The 14,942-nt window shown below is 33.8% G+C and overlaps 2 protein-coding genes across 5 annotated transcripts; one reads left to right on the forward strand and one right to left on the reverse strand.

The window, feature by feature from the left end:
- The first annotated feature begins 299 nt into the window (after positions 1-299).
- Positions 300-8,144, forward strand: LOC110816402 (heparan-alpha-glucosaminide N-acetyltransferase-like protein (DUF1624)). 4 transcript variants are annotated; one of them, XM_022044569.2, is made up of 13 exons: positions 305-999; positions 4,023-4,160; positions 4,426-4,507; positions 4,726-4,802; positions 5,015-5,121; positions 6,214-6,393; positions 6,471-6,567; positions 6,673-6,764; positions 6,999-7,065; positions 7,177-7,255; positions 7,350-7,441; positions 7,589-7,732; positions 7,818-8,144. In XM_022044569.2, the coding sequence occupies exons 1-13, from the start codon at positions 718-720 to the stop codon at positions 7,845-7,847; spliced, it is 1,467 nt and encodes a 488-aa protein (XP_021900261.1). In that variant the 5' UTR covers positions 305-717; the 3' UTR covers positions 7,848-8,144. The 4 variants fall into 4 exon arrangements, with proteins under 4 accessions (XP_021900263.1, XP_021900260.1, XP_021900261.1 ...); XM_022044570.2 differs by having other exon boundaries at positions 309-999; positions 6,214-6,334; positions 6,451-6,567; XM_022044571.2 differs by lacking the exon at positions 7,818-8,144 and having other exon boundaries at positions 300-999; positions 7,004-7,065; positions 7,589-7,729.
- A 130-nt stretch (positions 8,145-8,274) lies between these two features.
- Positions 8,275-9,764, reverse strand: LOC110816403 (UPF0481 protein At3g47200-like). The gene is made up of 2 exons (XM_088213545.1): positions 9,162-9,764; positions 8,275-9,054 (listed from the first exon to the last, which is right to left on the reverse strand). Exons 1-2 carry the CDS (start codon positions 9,729-9,731, stop codon positions 8,326-8,328), a joined length of 1,299 nt encoding a protein of 432 aa, XP_088069671.1. The 5' UTR covers positions 9,732-9,764; the 3' UTR covers positions 8,275-8,325.
- Positions 9,765-14,942: the final 5,178 nt, after the last annotated feature.

The following is a 14,942-nucleotide window of genomic DNA, read 5'->3' on the forward strand; positions in this document are numbered from 1 at the left end:
TGTTGCCATGTGGGAGGACGGGATCGAAACAGAAAAAAATAAAAAGAGTCCGAGTTGAGGATAATTTTTTTTTGACTGCAACTCGAGGAAGTAAAACTTTCAAGGTAAAGAGGCGGTGAAATTAGTATCAGCAAGGTCGAATCAGAAGTTGCCACGTGGAAAAATCAAAAGAAGTGATAGGATGGTGAGGTGAGAAATAGGCATTGTTATTAATTTTTGAAATTTTGTTGGGAGGAGGAGCAATCGTATCCTATGAAAATTAGGAAAATATCAGACTAAATCTCTTTCTTCTTCTTTGCCTCCCTTTTCTTTTCTATAAATACGGGAAGGCCGAAAAGAGGCTCATACGCACACATCACATCATCAACTTTCTCTCCTCCTCCTCCTCCTCCTCCTCCTCCTCCTCCTCCTCATCAACAGCCCATCCACAGACAGGGAGCCGCGCCTCCTGTGCACAACCAAGTTATATAAAAAAAAGGCGCCTCGTTCTTCCTCAAAACTCCATTCACAAGTGTCCTAACCTTTTTAGATTGCTCACGGAAAGAATCTTGTTCTTGTTTTCTCATAATTTTTTCCTGGCTGTAACCGCATTGAAGCCAAGGGGATAGGAGAAAATTTGGTAAAGTTTCGGTGCGGAGAAGGTTGGATTTCGGTTTTTGAAGATCTTTGTCGATCAGTGGATTTCCGTACTATATTTTGGGGTTCTGAGAAGGAGCGATGCCAATGTACGAGTCTATTAAGGGATATTGCAAGGAGGAAGATGAATGGCGGAGGAAGGGCGCGGGTAGAGGTAGTGATGAGGAGAGTAAGTGTCTGATGAATGACAAGGATCGTAAATGTGCCGCCGATGATTTCGAATCGGCTCTCCAGATCTCTCAATCGCCTCGCCTTCCGATTGCGAAACGTGATTCTCCTCTTTCTCTACAACAACAACAACAACAGCAGCAACAAACGCAACGGCTTGTTTCTCTCGACGTTTTTCGCGGACTCACCGTCGCGGTAATTCTTCTCTTTTATCTGTTTTTTAAAAGTTCTTTTTCTGTTCGTATCTGTTTACTATTACATTCTTTGGAAGAAGAAAAAACTAAAATGCATGGAGTGCTGATTATAAAGTCGGCAGAAAATCTCTCTTTTGCTATCTATATGTTATATATATGCATATATTCTGTATTTGAAGTCAGTCCATACTCTCTCTGCGTAGGTAAGGAAACGACTTGCCTTCTGAATTTTTAAAAATTAATGTAATTGGAGATTGCATTTCGTTCGATAAGAAATTTCCTAATCAATGGCGAATCTTCCCTTCAAAACCCAGCAACAATAATAAAATCGATAAAGAAACTCCATTCCCCATTTTGCTGTTTCTTTAACAAAAATTTTTATGAAAAGGAAATTAGCTTCCTTTTTCGAGGAAAAATAAAGAAATTCTTTTCAACTACGGCACGCAAAAAGCAAACGTTATAAAATCTGTCATCCTTTTATTGTTTGGTTGATGGGGAAATCATTATTGTTATTCCCTCTTCTCCACACTATGATGCGATCTTGGTCCAAATACTTCTGTATCTTTAATTATTGTGGCAATCATTGCTACAAGTAAGAAACAAATCATTTTCAGTTTTCATGTGTATTAGAATTAATTATTTCTTCAGTCTCTCTTTTTTTAAGAAAAAAAAATAACGTTTACGATGAACGGAAAATGCTAGGAAAGGGAAGAAGGAACGTCCCTCCAAAAATTATGACGATCTAATAATTATATTCGCTTTAATCGCGTGACCCCACTTTTGTGAACTTCTTTTCCCTCTTGCTTCCTTCCATTTATTGGTTACATATTCTCCCGGTCTCAGTCTTCAATGCTTTTCTATTCAGGAAAAATTGCACTGTTAAATCTTCTTCTTCTGTTATTTTTTCCCAAGTGTATGGAAAGTCAGAGTAAATTTGTTGGTCTAAATAATATATGTTTTTATGTTTTGAAAACTTCATTTCTTAATGGACCCTCCAAAAAGAGAAGAACTTTGTTTATTTGTTATATCTTTTCTTATTATGTCATTGTTGTTATCTCTAATTTCTCATTTATTTATTAACGAGAATTCATATTCACTAGATTTACTTTTCAGTCAGGCGGAGTTGGCTTTTCCTTTTGTGAAGATGAGAATTTCATGTATATAAATGTATATATATTTTAAAATGTAAATAAGTAAATAGTTATTTTGGAAACCTAAAATTCATATACCAAATTTAAACATCATGGAAAATTGGCAAATTTTAATATCTTGTTGCATAACTTTCCCCTTGGGGAGCCAACTACCTTTTAATATGATAACTTACATTAAACCAAAAATTTTTTAATTTAATCTCCCGCTGCACCAAATTTTGAAGAGTTTTTTCATGATTTAAAGGTTTCACTAGGCTATTTACTATGCTTTACATCACATGAATTGCCATAAGTTTTTAGGCTGAGAATATGGGATGGGAATAACTTAGTTTTTTTTTGTTTTTTCTTCTGCTTTGTGTTATTTTGCCTTTTTGTTTAAAAATTGAGAGGGAGCTTGTTTTATTTTGCCAAAGATATCAAGGTAACAAATATTGACGAACATGTTTCTTTTTTTTTTTGTTTTTTTTTAACGCTTAAGATGTAACTTGAAAAAACCAATTAGCTATATTGTTTCTTTACTGGAAAAAACCAGAAAGTTTGTCTTTTTACCTTTTTTCTTTTAGAATTCAATATGTACTTCAAAATTTCCAAAGTTGAAAATGTTATCATCAAATCATCAAATAATCACACATATGAATGAGCTATGGCATTCAAGGAATAATGAAAATTTATACTTTTGCTTCTTAAAATACCTATATCATTCAAGGAATAGGCAGTCATACTTTTACTTCTTAAAACACATATATGTTTAACCTATAATAAGACTCCGTTTGGTGAGTTTGGTGAGGGAGGGAGGGGACTAAGGTTGTATTTGGTTCAAATTTTAATTATGTTGAATGAGAATGAGAGTACAAACCAGACGAGATAGCAATTTGAATAAACACAGCATTTTAATTCCAAATAAATACTATGCTTTTATTTGGTGTTTTTGTGATTCCTTATTTAACAAATGGAAATATATATCCATGACAATGAAGTTGAAAGTATGGAGGTACGACTATGAGTGGCGTTGATAAATAAATACGCACACAGACACATATATATGGGGACGCGGACAGGGCAGGATGGAGAGGCTCTCTCGTTCCCTTCCCTGTTTAAGATTTTAGATGTGTGGAGTTGGTAAATAAATACACATACAGATATATATATCAGGGACAGGGCAGGATGGAGAGACTCTTTTGTTCCTTACCTGTCTAAGATTTTAGATCCTCCCCCAACAGGGAATGCCTGCTGGGACATGGCAGAGCAAAGCCAAATTGTTTTCTCTTTAAAACTCTTTCTGTCTGGATGTTTTAAATCCAGCAGTAAAAGATTGAGGTAAACGAGTACTTATATTTCTAGCTTGTCTTTTATGTCTGAATGTTTTTAAATTCAAAAGTAGAAGATTGAGGTAAGTAATATCTATATTATTACTTAAATATTTCTAAAAGATAATTTATTACTTGTAACTATATAAAAGACAGCTTCCCAATAAAATTTGTAAAAGACAAAGTGGAAATATAGGTACTTGTTGAATTTGCCAAAGACCACCTGGGAATATATAGCTGCTCCTACCTAACTACATTCTTTCAAATGCTTACTCAAGGTTAAAAATTAAATTCAGTAAAAAGAATAACATAAATGTTCTTTGTCCACAACTTGTGGGCTTGTGCCTGACAGGTGTTTGAACTATATAAATAATTGGATTGAACTCTTTTCTATTAGATTAAATATTCAAGTAACTGGTCAACCAGCTTAATTCTTTCATATAATTTTAGTAGAAAGTTTTATGTTTTTCTCCTTTTAATTAGTTGTATGATACCACAGTATATTAGTCATCTACTTTTAATGAAAATGCTCTATCTCCATATTTTTACACAATTTTTTGATGCAGCTAATGATAGTTGTGGATGATATTGGAGGAATCCTACCTGCCATCAATCATTCACCATGGAATGGTTTAACCATTGCAGATTTTGTCATGCCATTTTTCCTCTTCATTGTTGGTGTTTCGCTGGCATTTGCATACAAGGTACCTGTCCCTTAACATTCAATTGCCTTCAGGGATCCATTCTTCCCACTCTCACCTTTATAGTCGGTTCCAATATTAAGTAATTATTCTAGGGAAATAGGGAACTTTATTTTTTTCCCTCTAAACTTTGGTTTCTTTAGTTGACATATTCACTGATGTTTTTCATGCAAAGGAATGCTGGAACTTCACTAATGCTATGGGAACCAATAATATCCTAATGTTGGATACTTCTCTTTTTTTGTTCTTTTCTTTCTGATTCTTGCAGAAAGTGTCATGCAGATCAACTGCAACGAGAAAAGCTATACTTCGGGCATTGAAGCTCCTACTGTTAGGCCTTTTTCTTCAAGGTAGCGATCTATAATATTTAAGTTCATATCATGTATAATTAATTGACTTTAAGCATTTAGTATTTCAACAAGAGCTGAAGGCTAAAATGGAAAAATAATTAAAATATTTCATGGTTTATTATTATTTTTTTTAAAAATTCATGGTTTATAAAAGTACACTGGAGCTAAAATTTTGGCTTTGTGATTTTGTTAAAAATCCCTATAATTTCTTCTGTCAGGAGGTTTCTTCCATGGTATCAAGAATTTAACTTATGGAGTCGACATTGAAAAAATGAGATGGTTGGGTGTACTTCAGGTGTGCCTTCTTTGCTAGGTTTCTCTTTTTTTTTTTGCTAATATTTTCTCAATTGGATATTTAAGGTAGATAAAATTTTATCGTTGCTAAAAATAATCCATGAGAAGATTTTCCACTACAGGATTTTATGCCCTATATTGTTTGCATGTAGCTTAACCGATCAATAAAGAAGTTTAAGAGACAGAAGCCTAACAGATGCTATTTTCCATCAGAGAATTGCAGTAGCATATTTAGTAGCTGCTTTGTGTGAGATTTGGCTGAAGTGGGATGATCGTGTTGGTTCAGATCTATCTTTGATGAGAAAATATCAATATCATTGGTGAGTTTTACGAGATTTTCATTGACACTTGTACTATAAATGAATGAATGTTACATACCTGTTATTCTTTTGTATTTGTTTGAAGAGATAATCTGAATCATTAGAGATCGAAAAGGTTAGGATGGGGATATATGTTATACTCCTGTTACTCTTTTGTAGTTGTTCTAATAGATAGTTTGAATCATTAGAGATTGAAAAGATTAGGATAGGATATGTTATGGTGAACAATTAAGGAATGCGGATTAAGGTTTTCTCATGAATAAATGCAGTATGATGTTGCTGTGAGCATCCTTAGTGGGTCTTATGAATGGAATAGTTGACTGAATAGTCATTACTTATGTATAGTTTACTTGTGTTTTGGTGCAGTGAAAGCCAAACTTTGTAGCTTTTACTTCCTGGCAAACTTCAGTCACCACTGGTTATAGATCCAGTCATGTTTCTTATGGAGGACCATAACTGTAGGTTTTTGCATTTTTCATAATATATTAACGGAAAAATTACAGTTTTACCCCTTTGTGGTTTGGCCCATTTCAAAACAAAATCTTGTCTTTTGTTTTGTTACAGCTTACTATCTTGAGGTTTCATAGTTAGACAATGAATGACTTCGTATTCGAATGAGTGCATAAGTTTTGCATGGCACTATGGTTCATCTTTTCGCAGAGGAACTTAAAAAAAGTCTGTCATTTTTCTTTTTCATTCTAATAAACAATCATGGATATCGTTTTTTGTCTGTAAAGGATTGTAAAACTCCGTAATCACAGCTAATTTTGTTCATGTATTGATGATTGTAAAAGAATATCCAATAGAAACAGTATCAAAGTTATTTGAGACTCATATTGGTTACTAAAGTAACATATTACTTGTTGTCTAATAATGAATCCTCAAGTTTGTTGACTGTCAAAAACAATCACAAGGTTTTATTTTTGAGAAGGGTCAAAATACAAGGGGTAGAACTATAATTTTCCCTCTATTTATGTATGTTTGTACTGTCACTAGATGATTGTGCAAGTCCTAGAACGTAATTTACATTTCTCTTTGTTGTTGTATTCACTTAATCTGATGGATTGCCATCCCTATTTCTCTATTTTCCAGGGTTGTAGCTTTTGTGCTTACAACTACATATCTATCCTTGTTGTATGGCTTGTATGTTCCTGACTGGGAATACCAGATTCCAGTTGAAGCTCCTTCATCAGCACCACCACAGATATTTTCAGTGAGCCATCCTACTCTCCCGGGCCTTTTAGTTCCTTTCAACTTTTTGAAAATTGCAGAGTAAGTCTATTATGTGCTTGGTGGCTAATGGCCTGGTGTTAATCATTTCATCTGAAGGTAAAATGTGGAGTGTGCAGTGACACTGGACCAGCTTGCAATGCTGTAGGAATGATTGATCGTAAAGTACTGGGCATTCACCATTTATATGCAAGGCCAATATATGCAAGAACCAAGGTATCTCTCTTTCTAGAGTTAGTTTATGTTGCTTATTTGTATTCCTTAGCATCTTTTCTCACTAACTCTTGGGTATTCAGTATTAATTTTCCATCTTGTTTGCAGGAATGCAGTATTAACTCGCCTGATTCTGGCCCTTTACCTCCGGACGCCCCTTCATGGTGTCAAGCACCCTTTGATCCAGAAGGACTTCTGAGGTTTGTTTTCTTTTTCCTTGTCAAAAATGGGGAATATGTGCAGTGTATTAGGGATAAAAGAAAAAGAGAATTCTATTCCTTGCAACTATGCTTTTTAACTAATAGAACTTGGTCTGTTGTTATTTTTTTTGGTGCTTCTATGTAGGCAAATTTAACTATCTGAAAAGAGAAGCTGTAAATGTTTTTTTTTTTAATTTTTTTTTTCTAAGTAGTCATTTCCTGTTATGTTTGTAGTTCAGTGATGGCCATTGTTACCTGCTTGATTGGTTTGCATTATGGGCATACCATTGTCCATTTCAAGGTGATAAAATTACCATGTGTCAAAGTTTATTTTCTTTTTTCTTCTCATTTGAATTTTGGTCCCCAGTTCCAGTCTATTCTGGTGACGCTTGATTCATGGTGCCTGTTGCAGGATCACAGGGACAGAATTTTTCAGTGGATGATCCTATCATCCTGTCTCTTAGTCTTCGGCCTTGGCTTGGACATTTTTGGTAAGTTGTTTCTTTACGTTTTTCTTGTTTTTTGGTGGTTTAAAGACTACCAGTTAAGTCCGTGTCATTTGACCTATTTGCTCCTTTGTCGTAGGAATGCGTCTAAACAAGGCTCTCTATTCATTCAGTTATATGTGTGTCACTGCTGGTGCTGCTGGCATTCTCTTTGCTGCAATTTATGTTCTGGTTTGTTATGCCAAACATTTGCTTTTATTTCCTCCTGAAATTTATATATAATATATATTATTTGGAATTTATTTAGGTTAGAAGTAAGATGTTCGTATGCTTGAGTTTATTGATTTTCTAGAAGGTAATTCCGGGTCTTTTCTACAGGTTGATGTGTTCGGATATAGGCGCGTAAGTTTCGCATTGGAGTGGATGGGCGTGCATGCATTAATGATTTATATATTTGCAGCATGCAATATCTTACCTCTCATAGTGCATGGATTCTATTGGAGGCAGCCCCAGAATAATATTGTAAGCTTTGCAGTGTTACAAATTTCTGTTGTTCTCTTTTGGCCTTTGAGATTCTCTGATGATTTGTACTTCATCATCTCTTCAGCTTAGCTTAGTTGGAATCGGAAGGAGATGAAGGGATTGCATTACAAGATCCTTATCCAAACAGACTACCGACAGCCTTTAAAACTTTGTTTAGTTGTAGTCAATCTTATTATTAGAGAGCTGAGGTCTTCTTTGTAATCGGTGGAAAAATACCTTTGCGCTCTCCCTCTCTCTTTTTAGTGTTGGAGCTTCTATATTTACCAGATGCACAGAGAAACTGGATCTGGAAAATTATGGCTGTTACTTGTACAGGTAGTTATAACACGAGAAGTGTATTATTGAGTTATCTATTCATAATAACACATGCTTAATATTTTATCATCTCAAATTAGAGAGGCTTCAAGCATTGTTTGCCTAAATTGGGCTATTGCACTGACTGATGAGGAAAGGAACAACGATAAACTTATCATTGAAATTGTAATTTTGTTATGAAAATATTGGAGCTGTTAAATGTGTGAAGCAGGTTACAACAAAACATGATACCAGCAGGAGGAAGTGGGATTGGAAATTCATTTGGGATTGTAGTAAGGGTATATGGTGTATATAGTCTGTGCAATGGTGAGGGCAAAAAGGAAGATGGCTGCAATTAGAGAGAGTATAGCCCATGGATTTCTGAAGTAGGTATGGATGAGATTAGCACGCCACTGGTTGCAGGGCTTCTTGCAGTAAGTATTGACTCTCTTTTGCACGATGTTGAGACTACTTTCTGGGTCCAGCGTAATGTCTTTTGACAGTGAGTTGAACAGGTTAGCAACCTCTTTATCACTTCCAAGGGCATTTTGAATAATCCCTCTGGAGTACAGTAGGGCTACATCTCGCTCATTGTCTATAATGTTATCCATGAAGAAAATATAGGAAGTCACCTCATGCCCCGCCCCAACATGGAAATTTTCAAATGCAATCAGATTCAGAAACATGGACTCTGTGGCATCATCCACAATCAGGAGAGGGAGTCTGAGGACTCCACCACGGAATGTGATATCCCTTAGGCTCACAGTTGTGCTTTTCTTGAACCGGATTCCAGCTTCATTAAGCTCAGTGGCTGATGGGATAATGTCGTCCTCGCTTTCGTGAGGTACACTGGGGGATCTCCGGCCTCGACGTGATCTTCGATGAGGCTTCTCCAGAATGAGGCTCTTTCTGTAGACATCTAGTACATGCAAGCATTTTCCCATTGGTGAGATTGGCGTGCTGGGAGAGCAAAACTTAAGAATAAGCTTGTTCACAAACTCTTCGTCCTGCATGTATACATACATAAGTATAATGTATGTATTTATGTAGGCGTCAATTAATTAGATTTTGTGATTGGCAATATATAGTTTATAACTAGAGTAATAGAACTGACCTTAGCATTGTTGGTTTCAACAGCAACTAGCTTGTAAAGAACCTGTAGTGGCAACTGATTCTCAAGCATCAGCATATCTCGCTTGATAAAGGGCAAGATATAAAGCTTGCCATGATTGCTGAAGATTGGATCATTGGGAGCGTAATCATCCAATGCATGAGTAGCAGTGCGTAAGATTTCCATCATGAAGCATCCATCAAGAATCATCAGCTGCAGGAATCCATTGGTATCCTCTTGCCATTCTTGATCCAGCGGGTCATAGGCGTCCTTTAAATCTTGAATCACTTGAGCCAGAGCATCAATAAAAGCTCCAATAGGTTTTCCAGATCTCTTGAGAAAGTGCAGGAGTGCCCGATCTTTGTGATCCTCCATTGGCTTCAAATGATCTTTGCCATGATGGTAAGGTCCAAATGACACTACTCGAGGCCTATACGCTTTCTTGTTCAGTTCACTGATGCTTGATGATACCTTATAAATGGATCGCTTACTCCACCGCTCAGTTTCTGCTGAGGCTTCTTCCAGATTCTCCAGTTTTCTGTCAACTTGTATAACCCAATCGGCATATGCCATTGTTGCTCTCTTTGCTTGGTGCTCAAGTGCTTAGACATCTATTTTTATATCGACCCTCTCGAAAAAAGAGTTACATGTTAGCTTCGGAGAGAAGAAAGGCTAATTTGATTATGCAAGGAATAGATCAATTTATACAGAACATATACTCAAAATCAATCTGGCAAAGCTGAAAAGCTTGTATTGGAAAATGCACAAGTCCCACATTGTCTACAAAAAGAAAGGAAAAAACATCGTGCAGTTCCTCCTCTTTTGCCATTACCAGGTTTTCTTCTTTGACCACGGTAATTACTTTTGAGGTTGGGACTTGGGGAATGCTTTGGATGGAAGGAAAAATGAAGGAGAACTGTGGGCCTTCTGTGGGAGTTCATATTTCGGAGAGAGAGAAAATGGTAATCTACAAAAAGTATGATTTTGATTTTAATTTTAATTTTAACTAGAGAAGTATACTTATTTTATTATATAATATCCTTTATGTTAATCAGACAATCATCTTATAGACAAATAGTATAACTAATCCTTGGACATAATTATGAGATTGCTAACCAAAGAAGTATTTTTCTAAACAAGATTATCTTTGACTACAATATTTAAGTGAAGAGGATATTTTTATAATCTATCTACAAAAGAAAATGGAGGATTGCATTTCTTCCTCCATGTCCATTCATTACACTGGACGCCTAATTGCTTTTATGTGGGGTCAGATGGAAGAAAAGTTGAATTAATAATATGCATAATTATCAAATTTCCCATAATACTTGTTTAAATGTACCAAAAATGTGCTTGAATATATCAAGTTTATTTGAATGCCCGTTAATATGTTTGATATCTAGAATTCTTAGAAATACTTTCATGTTTGAGTTATGTGAAAATTAAAAAAGTTTTTATCCTTAAAATATCCATAAATGATTTCAGATATTTCCAAATATGTACGACGTTTGATAAATGCTTAAAAATAACTTCATACAACTATAACGTATAGAAATGACTATGAACAAAGAGTCTTCACAAGAACCTAGAAAAGTTAAATCCTGCGAAGTGCAGAGTTCCAAAAAATACCTCATATACAGTATAATGGGTTTAAAAAATTTTTGTAAACATGTTGTAACTTCCCTTATATTAATGTTGATCCAATTAAACCAATAACCATGCTTTTTAATAGACATATATTATAGACACATACTGAAAGATGATAGGACCGATTTGATGAAGCTTTATGGTGCAATTTCCTCCAATTTATGATGCATTCAAGCTCTTTGCTTATGGATTGCTGCATCAAATTTGTCTTGCCTCTGCCACAAAGAGTCCATACCAACTAGAAAAAAGTTCTAGCAAGTAAGCACTTTCCATAGTGAAGATTTCTATCACAAATTTTTATCCATCTTGGTACAAGTAGCAACATTAAAGAATAAAATTTTTGAAGTACCTTTAGGCAAAGATGAGCATAGAGTGAGTAATGGACAAGTATGTTAAAGCTCATATTTGCATTTTTTGGAAAAATATAAACTCATATCTACTTCATACTTGAAGTAAGTATCCTTATTCATTTGATAGACAAATTTATTTTATCTGTTGTCCATCTCACATGTTAGTTCTTTTAATTGAAATTTTTTTATAAAATATATAGATAAATAATTTAAACTTAATTAAAAGATGTTAAATTTTAATCAAAATAAATTATAATTTAAAATAATATTTAAGTATAATCTGCTCAATAATAAATATAAATTAACATTATAAATAACAATATTCAACATTGGTCAATAAAATTTTGATTAATTTGTTAGAATTAAAAATAAAACTAAAATTTTTGTTAGTATATAAATAATGAGGTAGGGTGAGACCGTTGTTGTGCGGATAAATTTGAAATTGATACTTCTCCTGCACCAGTTTAATGTTTATACAACTTTATACCTGCACTCATTATATAATTTATTAATTATGAATTTTTATCTATTCAATCTAAACCGAGTTAGCGAGTAACTCGGTTGTATGCCCCTCTATTTTTAACTTTCAAATTAAATTAAACTCCAAGGAATGAAGAGTTGTGACTAGACTACTGCATTTTTTTTTTTTAATTTAGTCTTGTGTACAGTGATTGAGGTTTTTCTTTTCCCTAGGGAGAAAACCTTAGCTTTTTTTGGAATAGAGAAAAATAAGTTAAAAGCTTTAATTGTATGCCTTCTCCAACATTTTCCACTCTTACATGGACTTTAAGAGAAGATATAGGCTTAAAAAATGACTTACGGGGTCCACTAATTAATCAAATGAAGTCTATAATGTTATTATTCTTTCGTAATGATATCTAACGCCCATCCATTGATTTCTAAAAAAAGATTACTTCAATTAATTAAATTATTTCCTTTTTTTTTGCTTTAAACAATTCAATTTGCTTGATAATTCAATTATTATTGCGTTGATCTTGTAGTCCAATAACTAATGTAGTGCCTTTATAGTAATTGCATTTAACAAAAACTTGTATTTTTTTTTATAAAACTATGCATATACATATTTATGTCACATACAAGATAAACATGCATATTATATCACATAAAAAATACTTTTTTTTTCAAAGTAAAAATATGATAATATATTTAAGAGCAGCAAGCGGATGCAAACTCATATGTAAAGTACGTACAAATCAATCAATATATCAATTGAATTCTCCGAATTCTTTTTAGCATAAAGCAATTGACCTATTAGCAAAAAACTTAGAGTTTGGAACCATAAACCCTTAAATTCATCAAAATTAGATATTAGATTTTGTCTGTCTTAAAGCTCTTTCATTTTTCTCTTTCCAAATAACACAAAAACATAACTAAAGAATAAGCCTTAATTTCTTATCACATTTGATGCCACTTAAAGCTATAACTCTTCCCTAACTAAACTATATATCACCCAGTCCACTTCCAAAAAACCATTGGCTAAAGAACAAATCCAATGAGCATACAAATACCACAGAAGAAATATGGTTGTCAGATTCTGCATTTCTCTTTCGCATATAATACTCATTTACTAAAATATTTTCTCTTTTAATTAACTTGTCTATGTAAGAATGCTTTCCCCTTATAACTTCCTAAGAAAAGAAGGTCACCCAGGAGTTACTCTAACCTCTTAGATTAGGGTGGCTGAAAAGTCATCATGATTTCTCATCCTCCTGTTCAAATGCTTAGAAAACAATTTTGCTGGTAAGATACCCAACCCATTCAACTTCCATACTGTTTATTCTTTATAATCTTAGGACACTTTTATCTCTTTGAACACCTTAACAACCTCAAATACTCATGAATCTCCTTGTCATTTATATTTCCAATAAGTAAAACTGACCCCTCCACACTTCCTATGGAGTCTATCAAGGATTCTTTGATGGTGGTTTCCGTTAAATGAGTTAAAACAAAAATATCATGAAAATCAACGCCCTTCCTTCCACTCATTTCTTTAAAAGCTCACTTTGCCACCTGATTCTACTCTTTATTTAACACATTCTTGAAAGACCTTTATATCTAAAAGAATTTTCTTTTAGAAGTCAACCCCATGAGGACCTTTAAGGAAGTGTGTAAATCAATCTTCTATCCTTACCATATTTAGTAATTAACACTTTCGTCCAAGAACTCTTCTCTTCCTTAAAAAATCTCCATGATCACTTTCCTTAAAGCATTTTATTAAAGACTACTAGTAACCTTAAGCTCAAATCTCCATCCGACAGTGGTTGTCTAACTTTAACCCAAAACCACAACATGATATTTTCTCGTCTAACCAAAGTCAACATATAAAAATCGATATTGGATCCTCTCCAATTTTTCGGTTACATTAGAAGGGATAGTAGTTGATGCAAACAAGGCTAAAACACTCAAGATACTCAAAGAGCATCAGAAGGTGACTTGGAGCAAATTTCAAATGATGTAAACACAAATACAATTCCAAACCTGAAAAGTTTCAGCGGACCAGTAACAAGATCAAAGGCAAAGAAGCTTAAAGAGTTGCTCCAAGTTTTTACTCAAAAACATGTGGATGATGGGCTGGCCAATTGTGAAAAGTTCAAATATGAGCTTTTTGAACAGTCCAAATTCATAACTTTAATTGGATTTAAGTGCTTTGGGATAATTTGGGCTTGTTTGAGTCTTATTGATAATGGATGAATAAGCCTTGTGTATGAGCTGGATTAATTGAGTTGTTTTAAGTATTTTGGATTGTTTTATTTTAGTTTGAGTTAATTAAGCCCATATAGTTAAGTATAACTCATTTTGGACTTAAGTCTTGTATTAGTGTCATTACAAGAATGAGCCCATAACTATATGGTGCCACAAACAATTAGTGGTGTTGGTTAAGAAGATTGGAATTACAACGAGTTACATAACAATTACATGCCTATAATTAGCCTAGTTATTGTTGGAGTTACAATGATTATTATCACATAATTAACCTAGTTATTGTGGGAGTTACAATTGTAGTTATTGTATTGTAACTTATCATTGATTTCTTTGGCTATAAATACCAAATGAACTCTTTTTTGTGGACATCAAGAGTTGTAATCAAACATTTCAGAATTGAGTTAAGAGTGTTTTAGCTTTCTTTTCACTTTATGCACAAGGTGTTGATTCGGAATATAATTGTTATCACTTGTATTTCAATTTTGATTTTCTATTTGAATTGTTATTGGTGCTTATTTGAATTGGGTTCAAGGGATATCATTTATCTTTCTTGGGTTCTCTTTAACTTCAACCATTTGGGTGATTGAACAAATTTGATTCTTTTTTTACTTGTGATCTAAATTCCGTTCTAAACCGATTGAAGCGTTCTAAGGTTCAAGCAAGGGTCTTCGGGTTCAGCATCATTTGGTATCAGAGCATTGGTTCACCAAGTAAATTAGTCTATCTTTATTTTGTTGTCTTTATTTTCATTATTTCTTACAAAAAAAAAAGAGACAAAATTTGCATTCAGCAAAAAAAAAAAAAATAGATTAGCCTAATTTGCTTAATTGTGCAAAACACATTTCTACATATTCTACCTTGTGTAATTAACACAGCTGCAGTTATTTTCCTTTTATTTATCTCATATAATATTCAAATACATTTAAAATTTAAAAGGAAAATTCGTTTCAAGGCTGTTTGTTTAGTTGAGATTGTTTGTGTAATTTTTGAGGCTGTTTGGAAACAACTCACCTCAATTGAGTTTGTTTTCATCCAAAATTGTTTGTTTCACTTAATTTGAGTA

Source organism: Carica papaya, chromosome 2 (genome assembly GCF_054855325.1).
Source record: "Carica papaya isolate Zhongbai chromosome 2, ASM5485532v1, whole genome shotgun sequence".
NCBI classification, from domain to species: domain Eukaryota; kingdom Viridiplantae; phylum Streptophyta; class Magnoliopsida; order Brassicales; family Caricaceae; genus Carica; species Carica papaya.